The sequence below is a fragment of the Magallana gigas genome, chromosome 3, assembly GCF_963853765.1.
Source record: "Magallana gigas chromosome 3, xbMagGiga1.1, whole genome shotgun sequence".
NCBI lineage: Eukaryota > Metazoa > Mollusca > Bivalvia > Ostreida > Ostreidae > Magallana > Magallana gigas.
Genome location: NC_088855.1, coordinates 38163728 through 38180035, shown reverse-complemented (window position 1 = coordinate 38180035; position 16308 = coordinate 38163728). Strand labels below are relative to the sequence as shown.

At 33.8% G+C, this 16308-nt stretch overlaps 2 protein-coding genes across 4 annotated transcripts in view; one reads left to right on the top strand and one right to left on the bottom strand.

Annotated features, from left to right (window-relative positions):
- LOC105343240 (probable ATP-dependent RNA helicase DHX35) overlaps window positions 1–16308 on the top strand; it is a 70304-nt gene that overhangs the window by 36882 nt on the left and 17114 nt on the right. The gene's annotated exons all lie outside the window — the stretch shown is intronic.
- LOC105343238 (FMRFamide receptor) lies at window positions 2384–14730 on the bottom strand. Of its 3 annotated transcripts, none has more exons than XM_011450519.4 (2): window positions 14577–14730; window positions 2384–4954 (listed from the first exon to the last, which is right to left on the bottom strand). In XM_011450519.4, the coding sequence occupies exon 2, from the start codon at window positions 4860–4862 to the stop codon at window positions 3582–3584; it is 1281 nt and encodes a 426-aa protein (XP_011448821.2). In that variant the 5' UTR covers window positions 4863–4954; window positions 14577–14730; the 3' UTR covers window positions 2384–3581. The 3 variants fall into 3 exon arrangements, with proteins under 3 accessions (XP_011448821.2, XP_011448819.2, XP_011448820.2); XM_011450517.4 differs by lacking the exon at window positions 14577–14730 and adding an exon at window positions 10283–10460; XM_011450518.4 differs by lacking the exon at window positions 14577–14730 and adding an exon at window positions 7584–7736.

The window sequence follows — 16308 nt, the reverse complement described above, 5'->3', positions numbered from 1 at the left end:
TTTCCCTTGAGAATCATTTTCACAATTGTCAAATTACCCGACTGTTTGCTTCAAATTGAGCTAACTATTGCCAAAAAAATGGGATAACAATGAAAGTTCTTTTTCAAGGACTTGTTTGAATGTATTAATTAAATGAAGAACAGAAGGAAAGTTGCAATTTTTACTGACAAACTTTGATCTAATTAGAGAGCAATATCCTTCAAGTCTTACATGTGCTTGCATGTAGACTTATGCTTGCATGCAAAGCTTTCTGACCTTTGAGCTTTCAGTGCTGTTTTTAGGACTTCATTAGAGAGCAGAAGATTCAAAAGAACTCAGTTGTAGCATGAATTACTAATTAAATATTGAGTAAAGAAAGTGGGTCTACACATCATATCAATCAGAAATATCTTTTTTTCTTACCAGAGAAAATGGCAGCTTAATGAATCTGTGCTGGCTCAGTTACAATTCTGATTTTGGAAACTTGGAAAAATAGACAGTGCTTCCGGAATACGTGCATGATCATGCACTTTAATCTGTACTTTAATGTCTCAGACCTCTAAAATTGAACTACTGTGATTAATGTTAGTTGATTCATGTTTGTATTTCATTGAGTATGCTTGTGTATGCATTTGAAGTAATGAATTATTTTAAAGACAATTTTAACAGAGGACTTTATAGAGTAAATCTTTAAAAATCTTCTTCTCAGAAACTAATCAGCCAGGAAAGCTGAAATTTGTGTGGAAAAATCCTCAGGTAGTGTAAATTTAAAGTTGTGAAAATCATGACCCCAGGGGGTAGGATGAGGCCACAATGGGGGGTCAAATTTTTACATAGTAATATATAGAGAAAATCTTGAAAAATCCTCTTCTCAGAAACCATTAGGCCAGGAAAGCTGAAACTTGTTTGGAGGCATCGTCAGGTAGTGAAAATTCAAGTTTATTCAAATCATGACCCCCGGGGGTAGGATGGGGTCACAACGAGGGGGGGGGGGGGGAGACAATTTTTTTCATAGGAATATATAAAGAAATATCTAAATCTTTTTCATAGAAAACATTTGCCTAGAAAAGCTGTAACTTTAGTGAAAGCAACTTCAGATAGTGTAGATTCAAATTTGTTCAAATCAAAAACTTTAGGAGTAGGGTGGGGCCACATTGATGATCCAGTTGTACAAAGGAAAACATGTTGAATATTCACAAAAAATGAAATAATTCAGATATGCTTTTACTTACATGCAAGCATTATTACATGTTGCTGATTCTCAAAAATTGTTTAAACTTTGGCACCAGGATGATTATTGGGCCTAACAAGGGGTTCAGAGTTTGATGTAGGTTTATATTCTGTATATAAACAATTGTTTAGGGTCTTTTGAGAACTGCAATGCTGAATGTGATGTGACTATAAAATCATCTTATTAGAGAAGGGACTTGATTATAAATATAAGAATATCTAGGGGAAAACAGATTTTTTATACAGAATCTACATATATTATACCACATTGGCTAGATAATTTTTATTATGACTCCATGAAGCTGATTTTATCATGCCTATTGTTGCTCAGGTGAGCAATGTTGCCCATGGGCCTCTTGTAGAAACTAAAAAGGTCTAAATCTACATGATCCAGTTTGAGCCTGAAGTTTTTTGATCCATTGAAACTTTGACTAACCCAGGCAATGTATTTTTCTGCAATGCTCGCTGCCTTCATACCAACATGAATCATCATATTCTATAATTGTCTAAATAATTAAGTTCAAGGAGGCAGTCTTAATCTTGATCTACAGCATATAGGTCTTTATTTAAAAAAATGGTGAAATGGTGTGCAGCACTGAAGGAAGTACTTTTTATAGGGGGGGTTAGTTATATTGATCATTGTCTGTACTTGATATCAATTAAGACACGGGCTAACTGTCTTACACAGACAGACACACTTTTCATAGTATATTGACCATGTGTCAGATGCAGACTTGTGACATATTTATTTAGTGACTTTATTGTACAAGAACATAGATCCCAAAGAGTACAGAGCATATATAGTGTCAGATTTTTCTATACCTGATTTTGATTTTAATTGTGATCACATCACAAGTTGTCCTGCATACTGGAATATAGTTTATGTGGATCATTCAGAACATGTGCACATGATTGCCAATACAAACTTTATCATTGAAATTCCACTCCATTTTTTTTTATAATGATTTTAAAGGTTTTTCTTTGATATAAATTATTGTTTATTTTTTAAAATTTCAAGTGATGTGAAATGAGTTAAATATTCTGCGTAGATGGTTGTCCTGGAAATTGAAGTACATGTAAAATAAAATGGTCCTTTGTGAAAATTTCTCGCAGGCAAATAAAATTGTGCTGTTGTACTAAATCTTCTGCCCTCAGAAACATTCAACAAGAGCTGTTTGGTAACAAGGATATTTTTATTTTTCATTTTGACATACCGGGATATATGTACATAGTATGATCTGACAACAAATAACAATTAGAGAACATGATGTACGTATTACAAAATAGACTATTATGTCATTTAGATACAAATAGTTCAATGTTTCTGAAAACGGGGGATGAAAATATTATGATGGCATTTACGTTATAAGTGTATCTGAAAATCCTTCATAGCAGTAGACTTTGTCTTTCTTTCTTCATCATAGAGAGTCTTTGATGGTCAGGAAGTGTAATGCAAGCATAATAGAGGGGAGAGGGTTTTTTTTTTTCTTTTAAAGGTGGACTAATTCTTTCGGCATCTATGGGCTTGGGGTAATATAAATACATTTGTCTCATTCATCGTGAATAACGTTGATAGAAAACAACATCAAGTATCAACATATAAACATTGAGTTATCAACATTATATAGAAGACAATATAACATAATTTTTATATGCATATAAACTATACTAACAGTGGATGCCATCTACTCTATGAATAAAAATATAAAGTAATTTGCCCTAGTTATTGTCAAGTTAGGTTTTGATTCTAATAAAGGCATATATGATCATTATTATCATTATTTTAACATTTACATGTAATAAAGTAAGGCCTTTAGGTTGATCGAGCCACTTGTTTTTGATTTCTCAATATATAGCTACCAAAAGATGTAGATTTAGTACTACCGGTATTTATTTCAGGGGGAGGGGGTGTTTAAAGGTCAACATTCTTATTCTAAAGTGTTTAAAACAGTTGGTGTTTTTTCTTCAGGATATAGTGTTTGTAAGTTAAAGCCTTTTATAAAATTAATTTGACATTTTTAGAATTTTTTTCAAGATATTTTTGACCAAGATGTTTAGATTTTGGTTTGGGAAAAAACCTGCCAGCATGGAAGCAAAGGGGAATAACTCAGTTTATCTGAAAACTATTTTTATGACATACATGTATTAGCAAAGTCCCTGAATAAAAGACATGAAATAGACATCATCAAAAACATTGAAAGTGAACAATAGACCATAAGCATAAATTTCATTTTTAAATTGAACTGAGGTCAATTCAATGCAAAGCAAAAAAAAAATTTTGATTATTGTACATATAGTGTTAAGATTTGAATCTTGTCGCTCTTCTCCTGACAGGAGAGTCCTTAGTGTGCAAATACAGAACACAAAGATATTCAGTTCTCAGCTTCACTTTTGTCAAATAAAGCTGTGGTTTGACTAATGGAGTGATCTACCTTATCCATCTTGAGAATCTCTTGGCCGCCCATGCTCATTGAGCACTTGGTTTGTTGTGTCAGGCTATTGGTCTGACTACTGTTATTTCTTGTAATTCCATTGATGTTGAAGCTGACTTTGAACGGCCTGTAGGACTGCTTGATGCAGCTCAACTTCAGCCACCTTTTGATCATGTGACGCATCACACGGCGGAACTTTTCATTGAATGCACAGTACAGCACAAAGTTGAGGGAGAGGTTGCACCACACTAAGACGTTAGCTATGTACTGCAGAATGAGGTAAAAATTGGATGAGCGGAACTCTTTTACTGGGATGCCTCTGCCAAAGAAAAAGTATGCAATGGGGAAGTCCGAGAATGCAGAAGGTAATATGCAGACTATGAACAAACATACAATGCTGATCAGAGTAATGGTTAGACGGACCTGGTCTCGATACCAGGTTGCTTCTTTGTTGTTGCGGATCTGTAGCTGTTCGCGTTGCTTACGAGCCCTCATTACAGCATACACTAGGTAAGTGTTAGCAAAAAGTAGGATGATAAGGGGCAGAATTTGTACAGTGATGCTGTACACCCAGTTGATCCCAAAGAAGTTGTCGCTCCTGCGGAATTCTGTATGCTCCAAAGCCCAGATTCCTGGACGGGGCTCATGGACTTTAAATAGTAGGAATCTTGGGATGTTGAATACCACTGCCAACCCAACTATTCCCAGGATCTTGACTTTAGCACTAGCTCGGTCGCATTTAGCTTTGGCCCAAAGTGGGTGCCTTACGAATAAGAATCGTTCTATTGTCAACAAGACAATTATCCACACGCTAGAGGTGACACAGACATTGACAATTGGGAGGAAAATGTAAGCGTCATAATATTTCCAGTATTTCCCAATTGTCTTGTGGGAGAAGACCATGTAGATAAAGGAGAGAGTCAGAGCCGAGAAGTCGACCATTGCTAATCCCGTGAGGTACGTGTAGGGAGACTCTTTCAGCTGATGCTGCATGAGCACAGCAAAGTTTATGATGTTGAACAGCATTCCCATGGCACATATTATAGGTCCTAAGTAGGTGTAAGTTATTTGTCCCACCACTTGGTAAACCTGGGTCACAGAAGCCGAAGGGAATAGGGTAGTGGTCAGGTTATCTGCCGTGCTGTTGATAGTTGATGCTATGGCATACCCTGGGTCTGTCATGTTCATCATTCCAATGATAGAAGACAAGTTGTTAGCCATGATTGGTGCCTAGCTTGAATAGTTGATCGGAAAATGTTGTTTTTTGGAGGATCGAAGAAGATGGATTACATTTCCTCAATGCAACTGTGGACCTGAAAAAATAAAAATAAAAATATGAGTATTAGCAACAGAGCAATCCTTACTTCATGGGTATGTAAATTTTCAATTAAATTTTGATTAAATTGATTTAAAATGCATTTATTCCAAAATTGAATTGTAAGTGTTAAATATATAGATAAATACATTTAAACATCTTTATATGCACAGTTCATCTTGTGTACTATATGGTAAGTGCTATGCAGTTCTCAAACCAGATTTGTAAGTGTAAATCCTAATCATGATCTGTCAAAATTAGGGAATCATTTTATTGTCAAATATTAAACTGCAGAGAATCCATGCACCAAGCACATGGCTTTTAATCAAAGGGCTCAATTTTTTTTTCATTTATTGACACATTTACTTAGTAACTTTAAAAGAGTTTAGCAAAGTCATGCAGTTTTAACATGTGTGATAAAGAAAATATTTGTGAGATCATTATCTCCCTTTTAATCTGTTTGGGGGTTACCGGTAGGTATGTGGTATTGATCTATTCTGCAAGTTTTAACTATGTTATATGTTCCCCTGGCTACACCTGTGCCATTAGAATTTGAAATGAGAGGAAAAAACCTCTGAGAATAGTTACATAATTCTAAACAACTTGTAACTTCAGAAAGCACCTGCCGTCATGGGAGATATGTCTTGTTTCACTTGGTGTAAATATTTTTACCTTCAATATGCCAAAGTCAGACAACTAATTACTCTTAATTGCCTCAGAGTTTGGAATGGGTCAGAGATTTCAACATGATTTGTTTCAAGTGGGTCAAAAAATATCTAAGCATTTGAATGAGAGTATAAAGGAAAGAATTCATAAATGACTTGACTTGGGTTTTCAGGTAACAAAATGAGATCTATAAGCCTTCTCATGATAGTATGCATGTGCCTTTGTTTCAGTGCATCAATTTTAAAATATATGATTTGGCATACCTATGCTTATATTGAACTATTTGCTCTTAATACAGTACATGTGTTGTATTTTTAATATCTCGGAGAAATGTCATTTCACACCAAAAAACAAAAAAAAAAGATTTTGATACCCAACAAGTTTTATGTTTCATTTAATTTGGCATTGCTGAAAAAAGAGCTTATGTTGAAAAGTACAATACATGTAGGTTGATGGATTCTCACTAGGTCTTATATTGTTACATTATTATTGAAAATTATAGACAGCCCTCAAAGGTACATATATTGTTTGAGAATGTATTGCCAGTAACTCATGACACCGCGAATCAATTTTGTAATTCTGTTGGGTGGTAAATGCATAGTCAGAGATTTTTCAAATTCCTGAAGAAAAAGGCAAACACATGGGTAATGTTACAACCAATAAATGTTTTCTTTTTATGATGAAGTTTGATGGGTAGTCTTCATCTTGCATACCTAAGGGTTGATATATTGGGGATTGTTTCAGTGTTTCATTGTTGGTGAACATGTTTGTGAGATTTTGATGTCTTAACTCTGATTCCATTAACATGTTCTTAAATAATGCTTATCTTGGTGGATTTATTTTTAACATCCCCGATACCATAGCACCACAACGTCACTTTGCAAAATCCCTGTTGATTAAGCCATGGGTTGTCAATCCAGTATGGTATATACCCTTTTTTCTTTTACAGAAATACAACGTGTGTATCAAATCATAAAATTGCTAAGTGTGCAATTAAAAAAATGGAATGAACAGGGCCGTAGAAATGGTTGTCATTCCCTGACACGGTTCAGAGATTCATGCATGCTGAAAAAAGATTGCCAAATCCATGAATTGGTATATCTGACATGATTATGGAGACCAGCTGATTAATTAACCTATTTTGATCCACCAACAGGTGCTACCCTAGCAGTCTGGACCAAAGCATGCCTATTGACACAGTAGTAAGAACCGCTAAGAAGATTACATGTGTTTGTTAATTAAACCAGGTATTAGGGACTATCACTGAGCACATGGAACAAGGTGAAAAGGAAATATCAAGTTGTAGAAAATGTCTTTGATTGAGATACACACATATAAAGCAACACAATTATATGTGCATTTACAAATATTGGATTTTTAAAAAAAAAAATGATGATGTGCAGCAGTTTGTAACTATGGGGAAGGGGGGGGGGGGGGGGGGGGGGGGTAAGAGAAGTGGACATGATGATGTTCCACAAAAGAGCAAGGATTTTGTTATTAAAGGTCCATATAGGATTACTATATGACCCTGACCTTTGAAGTAGGGGAAGTCATTGAAATAATCTAAATGAGTAATCAATTGGTTTCAAAAAACTCCATAGAGAACAATTACAAATGAACACTAAAGATTAGCTCTAGTATTTGATTTCCATTTATAGAACTCTGAATATCTCAAAGAAAAAAATCAGACATTTTGCAATTAGATATTGGGTTTTATTTAGTCCATTGTCCAGGTTGACAAATATAACCAAAAGAGATTTTATTGGAAATTTAGAGAAGGCAAAAAAGGACAACATGAAAAAGAAACTCATTATTTGAAATGCAATCTAGTTATAATTCCTCAAAGAATGGCATGAATTGATTATAGATGGGGTTTTTTCCTTGACTGTTTTAGAATATGAAATTGAATTGTGTGAGAAAAAAACCCCAGAAAATAGAGAAAAGAAATGGTACAATTTTACCTGTCTGTAGAACAGTAACACAAACATGCCAAATTCACCTGGGTGTCTAACCGTTGCACTCGGATTATTAAATGTATATAGGTGAGGGTTTTGTTTATAATTTTCTTCTAGATTTACCACAACATTGAATACAAAGTGGTAACAGTGACTAATATTTAAATGTCTTTATGAAAGATATCAGTGTTGGATTGTACACTGGACTAAACTGATTTTGTGGTATATAGAGTTTCCTGCAAAAGTCACAAAGGGAGAGAGGGTAATTGGTATTCATCATAAGTTAAATTGGTTTCATCACAGAAGCACTTAGAAGTGACAAACGATCAAAGAATTTACAGAGGGTTCTGCTTAAGGTTTTGTGAGAAAGTGTTGCTGGATGTCTCTGAGGAATGGCAGAAGCTATAATATCTGGTTAATACTATGCAGCCTCTGTTACCCTGCTACTACCTGTAACCTTGACACGCATAATCAGTTAAGCAATCTTTTAAATTTTTCAAGTTTAATTTTATTATATGGACTGAAACACTGTGTGGCTTTTTAAAATGATTGGTTAGTTTCCTGGTCATTTTCTAAAACTCTTTCAAAACAGGTTACATTTGGGGGCTTCTTTTTTTTTCAAGGTACTGGTAGATTGACAAGCTTAAACACTAGTTTAAAGCAATTAAGCCAAGAGCTCTTGAGATAAAAAAAAAATGAAACAAATGTTTATCAAGAATTAGATAAACATTAACAAAGAGCATCTTGTCCTTAAATGACCCGAGTTAGATCGGTAGAAGTAGTTGTAATGTCATAGGGCGTGCTGGCAGGATAATAGCTTAGCCCCTCCAGGAACAGATTTCCGGAGAACAGCTAGCTACTAAGGCTATGTACATTTTCTTACAGTATGGTTAAATTATTGAGGAGCCTTTCTATCACACAAATACTCATTAAGTCCTGACTATCCCCTGCCCTACATATGCAAACTATAACGTAAACCTGGACCCATGGCTTTTAATTACATTGCCTCTTTTTGTTTTCACAGAAAAGTCTTCATTATTATGAGTTGGTCAGCTTCCAGTTTGTTAAGTTACACTGTCTGGTGGCTGTTTACTGGTGAGAAATGATGATAGAAAGGAAAATTACAATAGAGAGAAAGATGAGGTCTTTAAAAATTATTTGAGTAAATTAGATTTAAAGCTCTGATGATTGAAAAGTTAAGGTTTTTATTTTTTTCAAACAACTGTTGGATCACTTCTTTCATGAGATACTTAATGCTAGTTTTGTGTTTTAAAGAGTTGCCTCTTCTTGGTGATTAAGGGCCTAATTAGGATCAGAATGTTGACTCTTAGAAATTAAATTAAGATTTATGACCACGTAGACTGACTAAACACAAGCATCTCTCGGATTGCATGTCTATTTGTCTGGCAGTGGTGTTTTATGACATTATTTTACACATATACACCGAGCTATAGAAATAATTTGATATGGCCTTTCTGCACTGTGTGTACATAGCATTAAGTCTACGATCTATGTTACAAATGATGTAATTAGACTTTTTTTTTAATGAAACATGTCTGTTCTGTTGCTCTGAAGTACTCTTCAGAGCACACCTGATAAAGGGAAAAGAATATTTTTATACATGATACAAGCTTTTATGTTCGGTCAATGATTATGAATTGGGCTTTCAAAGAGCTTTAGTAAACTATTGTAAATGCGATGAAAATTTTGTTGCACCTAATTGTTTGTTGCTGGGGTTTTTTTTTAATTCTAATTCAATGAGTGAAAGACAAGCGGATCCAAATTTTATTTGCCTAGCAACAGGGATACTGTACATTGCTTTGGATTCTGACATCAGAAAACCCTGTTATGGATTCTAATACTGTTTTTGTGGTAATTGGTTTTTCCAGTGCTTGATTATAATTAAGCAATGTGAGAATGATAAAATATTTGTTTAAATCTAATGAAAGCAATTAAGTTCATCATCATTTCCCTGATTTCCCTCAAGGAGACTCAAGCTACACCGGGAAATAGAACAAGTTTTGTTTGCATATCAAAATAAGAATTAGTTGAGGCAAGGTGATTATTAATTTGGACACCATTCACATAAGGATTGGAAAATTCAGTCTCCAGTATGTTAAATCCCATGACTCTTAATTAAACAAGCTGCTAAGTCTATTGCCTTCGGTCATGCCTTGGTCAAGTCGGACATCAATTGGTTCAGCTGGTATATGTATTTATAAAATGTATTGGTCATCTTGTCCTTTTATAACTTCCTTGCATATATTTTTTGGTTGATTGATTCTCTTACATCATGCTTGATTTAGTCAGATTTTCTTTAGATAGAACATGTTTTTCTTACAATGCAAGACAAGCATCACTTCCAGATGTTTCCATTAGGTGCAAAACATTCTCACACATTGTAAAATAAATTTGAAAGTAATTTAACAAAGGAGTGTTTTACTTTTCATTTAATTTTCATTATATCTATGTTTTCTTATCATCTTTGCTTTATAGCAATGAGTTGGTATACATATGATATGGTTTAGAAATTATCTATATAATCATTGATGATATTTTACTGCCAGTTATTTCTATACACTGTAAATTCAGTTATGAGAATAAAGTTCATTGTATAAATTAAAATCTGGAAACTTTAGAATTTGATGCTATCATTTCATTTTTTTTGAACACAAAATTGATGAATTTAAAATGATTTTCCTTACCTTGATTTTAAATTGTCTGCTGTAAATATAATTTCCAGTTAAACGTTTGGGATGGCTTTCAAAATCACTCTATGTCTAGTACACTTTGTTCATCATCCTAGTTCTATTGTAATGAGATTGGAAGCAAGTTCACAGATTGATATAAGTTTGTATAGAGATGATTTGCAGATCAATTAGACATCTTTGAGGAGCCTATGTCAGAAGTGGGAGGGGCTTCAAACAGCCTCTCTGCTGCTTCTGTTAATCTGATTGGCTAAAGGAAGTGGCAGCTCTCCTGTGTGTGGTTGGATAATACATCCATGAATGAAAGGATCTACTCACTTCAGCATTTTGAAGTGTGCGTAGTTAAATTCTTATGAGAAGAAATAGTTAAAATTCTATGTTAATTAATCTTTGAATTATGCCTATGTATTTAAAGTACTTAAATAATATAGACTCTTTGAGTGTAGTTTGGAGGTAATTACATGATTATTCTTGTGTTGAATTATTAAATAAGAGAAATCGTAAGCTGGTTATTGGACCTCGGTGTGTATGCACGATCTTCTCCAACTCAGCCCCCAAGTATTATTTACAGGGGGCTGCGAGGGAACTCGGTAATACCTCAAATGACTGACATAGTTGTTCTATTCTTTGTCATAATTTGGGGGATATCAGTTTTCTCCCATTATGACAAAGAGGGGTCATGTCCGTTCACTTTTCCCCATGAATCTTTTTACATTTTGGATACACATCACTTAACAATTAAACAAAATTTCTTCAATGTGATTGGTGTTTCACTGTCCAGATTTTTTAATGCTGTGTGTAAAGTACAATATGATTTTATAATCATCAAATCAGTTTTAGCATTCTTGTTGTCAATATATAGGTCAATCAGTATGACCCTTTGTGTTGATGAAACAGAAATAAGAGATTCTGAGTCATTAAATGGCATCAATAGCATGTCACACAGACACAAACATTATATCCTGGTTATTTCCTCCGCATTATTATTGAAACTAAAGCATATGGAGACTATGATTTTACAAAATTATTCTGAACAATACCCCCAGCAAACAAAAAGGGAAGAGGGCATGAACATAAATAACAGTATTGAAATCACTTTGTTCATCTATTGTCATGTTTTATCACAACCATGAAGATCTAAGAAATTAGTGGGTGATTTTTCTTAGATTTGCATGTACCAGTATACAGTTTTTCATGATATTCTCTGATGAGCTTGGTAATTTCACATTGGTCCAACAAGTTTTCATCATAGTTCAACTACAACTTAATCGTCTTTCTAAACATTTTGTCAGTGACATATTATCTAACAAATTATCTAATAAACTGAGCCTCTCCTAGGATTGGGGGACTTCTTGGACATTTCTAGTTTCCAATGGTTATTGTTATCAGGGTGATACCCTTAAATTTATATTACCTTTATAAAGATATATTCATATACTTTTATTGATTTTAAACTCCAAATCCACACATACCTTAAAAAGAATGAATCATTATGTCTATATACCAGTTACTGCGGATTAGAGAAAATCAGTTTCTGTACTCTAAAGAGTTGGTCAGGATCTGCTAGGAACAAAACCACAGTGTATAATAGATTATTAGACAGATTCTGATATGATCTGACGTCATCATGGGAAACAGTTAGACCCCCATAGGTCTGTTCTGTGAGTGAATGGGAACAGTACTGAGGGTTGATTTATCACCATCAAATAACACAAACCTTGTCATGTTAACGTAGATCTTTTCATTGGACAGTGATTAGCACAGGTCTGTTTGAAATTGTCCAATTATTAGTGACCTAAAGACTTGTAGCAGTTGGACAATGGAACTACCTTACTGGTGTTCTGGATAATGACTTCTAATTTACCCAATTTGCAATCATTGCCATTGTTTCATACTTTCAAAGGCGAATAAGTTGCAGTGTGGAGGTAGAAATGATTGTTATTGAAATTCTGTAGAACAGTCAAGATGCATTACGCCTATTTGTTGTTTCAAGATGCTATGTAACATCATCATCGGCAGATGCAGGACAAAACATAAGGTGTGGTAATATACGTAACACACACATGAAAAAAAAAATCATATAGAAAAAACAAGGCACCGATATAATAGGTGCATCTGCTGCTAGAGAATTTTGCAAAGGATGGTTGCAATGATTTTCCTTAACTTCTCCCTTTCCAAGTGGTAGGCTCTCAAGATTTTGTTGATTGCTTAAAGTGGAATTTTTTTTAAAGTATGGTCTATTTTTCTGTTCAGAAGTTGCTTTACACCTATAAGATTACTTATGTAGGCTGCTAGCTATTATGAATGACTTTGGCCTCAATAGGTTTTTGATTAGATTGATTGCAGACAGCAGAGAGAAAAAAGGTTCACATATCACTCTATCAACAATACTACTGGTATTTCATTCATCTTAGTGAGATTTAGGTACAAAATGATTGGGGGCTTACTGCTGACATGATATACAATATGAAGATATGTATTCTAATTCAAATTACCCAGTATGCATTTGTCTTAAATTGATCGACCCAGTGTCTCAGGATTTTGTTTTTAATCTCCTATTAAATGAAAGACATTGCCATCATTATAAATCACATTTAGAGATAACACTTTTAGCCATATTTTTATGCAGAGGAGTGATGTAAGACGTGTTTTGTTATCTACCTTAAGAACATACCCTATCATGACACTGCTTTTTGAGCTAAATTTCTTGACAATCTAATTTCAGTTTGAACAATTTAATGACATTATGTTTTAATGGCAGTAAAGAAACTGTATATGGTTGCACCAATTAGAATTTTTTTAACTTTTGGAAAATGAACCTTAATGGATTGAAAGGATATGTTGTTAGCAATTGTTAATGACAGTTTAAGGATCACTTAAAATTTACGCAGACTATTTTATGAAAGTTTTACGTGTGCTCAGTGAAATAAATTGCTGAGATAGAGTAAATCATTAGGAGGATTCCTAAAGCTGTTAAGCATTTTTTCTTTAAAATCTTTTTATATTTCTTTTTGTTTTTTTTGGGGGGGGGGGGGGGGGTATTGGTACATGTTTAAAAATTATGGGCATGCAGTTGTTGAAAAAATTTAAGAGATATTCATTTGGTTTAATATTACACTTTATGTATAGAAGAACAATTAGGAATGGACGGATGAATCTGTGTAGCTATATTTTACTTGTGTATGGAAATTATATTAGAAGAATTTAATAGTAATTATCAGGTAACAATACGTCGATAACAAAATCAAAAAATACATACCACGGTATATTTAAATGAAGGCAAATTACTTGAGAAAACGGAACTAACCTGTTTGAATGACAAGTTGTTCATACCATTATAAATAACACTTGTTTTCTTAAATATAAACAAAGAAATACTCATTGAATGTAAATATTTTTAAAACATGGAAATCAGTTTTCTGATTGTTTACTGGTACTGCCCTTTAAAATTATCTTTATTTCTCGAATATCAAGATGTGACCATAAGTCATAACCATCAAGGACTGGGGCTTCGCCCAGCATGATCATTTTTGATACTTTTTCTCAGCTTCATAATAATTAAAAATTAATTCAATAAGTAAATGAATGTAAGGATGTTAATATGTGTTTAAATTCTTGTACAGATTAAATCATATATGCTGTCTTTATTAAGTCTTTATATCTATAAATATACAGTATAGAATATTTATTTCATAATGATTCATGTCAATCAGATTATATTATAGATAATGATGAAATGAGAGATTATTAACCATATCAACAAATGTTTATGAAACAATGTGGGCTTTAATTGTTTCTTTGTAGAACCATAGCAACTTGAATATTTTTAATATTTAGGGGGAAAATGGAGTAATTTGGTATTTAATAGAGATTTTATCTGCTTGATAATTAGATATTTTGTGAATATTGAAGACATAATGGGTATGTTATAACAATTTTATCACTGCATGGTCACAAACAAACAATGTTCACATTTTGTCAGTGGAAGTGCGTCAAAACCTTGGAGAAAAGCAAACAGAACTTCTCAAATGTATCAACTAGCAACAAAACAGCATCATAAAAAGTCATCCAAGTCAAGAGCTTCCTAATGGCTTCCCATTTTAAATATGATATTTTATGGCTGATTCCATTATCATTGTAGAACAAATGATTCAAGTTGCCATTAAATGCAATCAGAGGGTAAAAGAGATCAGAGATTACCACAGAAAATCATCGAAATTTGCAGAGAACTAGAATGTCAGATAACAGTGATGTACCTACAGAAGGCCTAAGGGTTAAGTCCCGAGTTTACCTGTATTTTGTTGTTGTAATGACTCCATGGCTTAATCCATGTTATGTTCGCAGTCTCCAGTGTAACCAAAATACGTATTATAAGTCTTAGCTCACTGTAGTAGCATTATAAGCATCCCCTCCTGGGTCAGATTTAGTCACTTCAAGTCTGTGGTTTTTGAGGTTTTTCTACATTTTACTGTGGTTATTTAATTCACTTAGATTAAAAATGAAAGAAAGGAGAAAACTTGACTGCAATATGTCAAATTTCAATACTGTATGTGGTTTACGAAGGCATGAATACATAAAAAGTAATTTATAAAGTTGATATGCGTTGATTACAATTACGACATTAAAAGCAGATAATGTTAATTTGATTACCAGCTTGAAAGGTCTTCTGGCATAACTAATTAGAAAAAGGAATATAAGCTTCACTTGGTGAGAGTTGAATTATTTCAACCATGATTTGAAGGGCATGAAATTTGTTTGTTTGTTGTGACAGAAGCTATCATCTTGAAGAAGAAATACATCCATTGTGCTCATTAACCTTGAAATGAAGCTGAAATTAGATTTTATTTTAACATTTAACTCAATAAGTTGTTTTTTGTTATACTGGTAGTTAAAAAGATATTTTCAAATACAGTAAAGTTCTAATACAATAGTTTCTTGACACATACATCTACTTTCAAAAATTGTTTTGTAAGAGAGAGAGAGAGGGAGAGAGAGAGAGAGAGAGAGAGAGAGAGAGAGTCATTCATGATAGTTACATTAAGTGGATGAAAACTTTTTTAATGTGGGAACTTTAGTGATGGTGATATCCCTGCACTTCCTGTATAAACAATGTCAACCACTACAAACATTCCATAGTGTATCAAAGGAAATACACTATGTACCTCCATTCTTACAAACACTGTGTCAACCACTGCAAAGCTCTTAATACCAGCTACAAGTGTCTCACACCTACTGATTTATAATGAAGTGCAAATCTTATTATAGATGTACTACACAGAATTTTACACTGCATTTTAAGCACTAGTTAGCATATTATCTTTGTTACTCTAAGACAAGAAGTTGTAACTTTCTTGTCATAGTTTGCACTGAAAGTTCCATGTTAAAGACAGCTAAGTAAAATAACTACATAAACGGAAGAGTTCTTTGATTTTGTTTGATTTTTTTATTTTAATCATCAATATAAATGTTCTATGAGCCATTGTGATTGAATGAGTTACAGATGATTTTATTCTAATAAGGTACAGAACCAATTAGACCCAACTTAACGGAAAGTAGACCCTAACTAAACCCTGGGTTTACTCAATGGAAAGTAGACCCTAACTAAACCCTGGGTTTACTCAATGGAAAGTAGACCCTAACTAAACCCTGGGTTTACTCAACGGAAAGTAGACCCTAACTAAACCCTGGGTTTACTTTCAGGGTCTGCTGTTTACTCCAGGTTTGCTAGCTAGAGCAGACCCAGAGTTAACCCTGAGTAAACCCAAAGCAAATGCAGAGTAAAGAGTAAACCCCAATCAAAAGAATATAGACCTCTGAAATCAGACACTACATGTGTATTTCGAATATACAAGGGGCGGGACTTACAGGTGGTAAGATAAATGACAGGTCTGTTAATAGAGCGGACCTCAAAAGCAAACCCCGAGTTTACCCAAAGTAAACCTGGAGTGGACCAAAAGAAACCTGGAGTGGACCAAAATTCAATAATCAGACAGAAAAATGGGTAATAAAATGTGGTCAGGAAT

Bases quoted from the DNA above. Each gene is read 5' to 3' on its own strand.
- LOC105343238 (XM_011450519.4), bottom strand. From the start codon at position 4,862: ATGGCTAACAACTTGTCTTCTATCATTGGAATGATGAACATGACAGAC.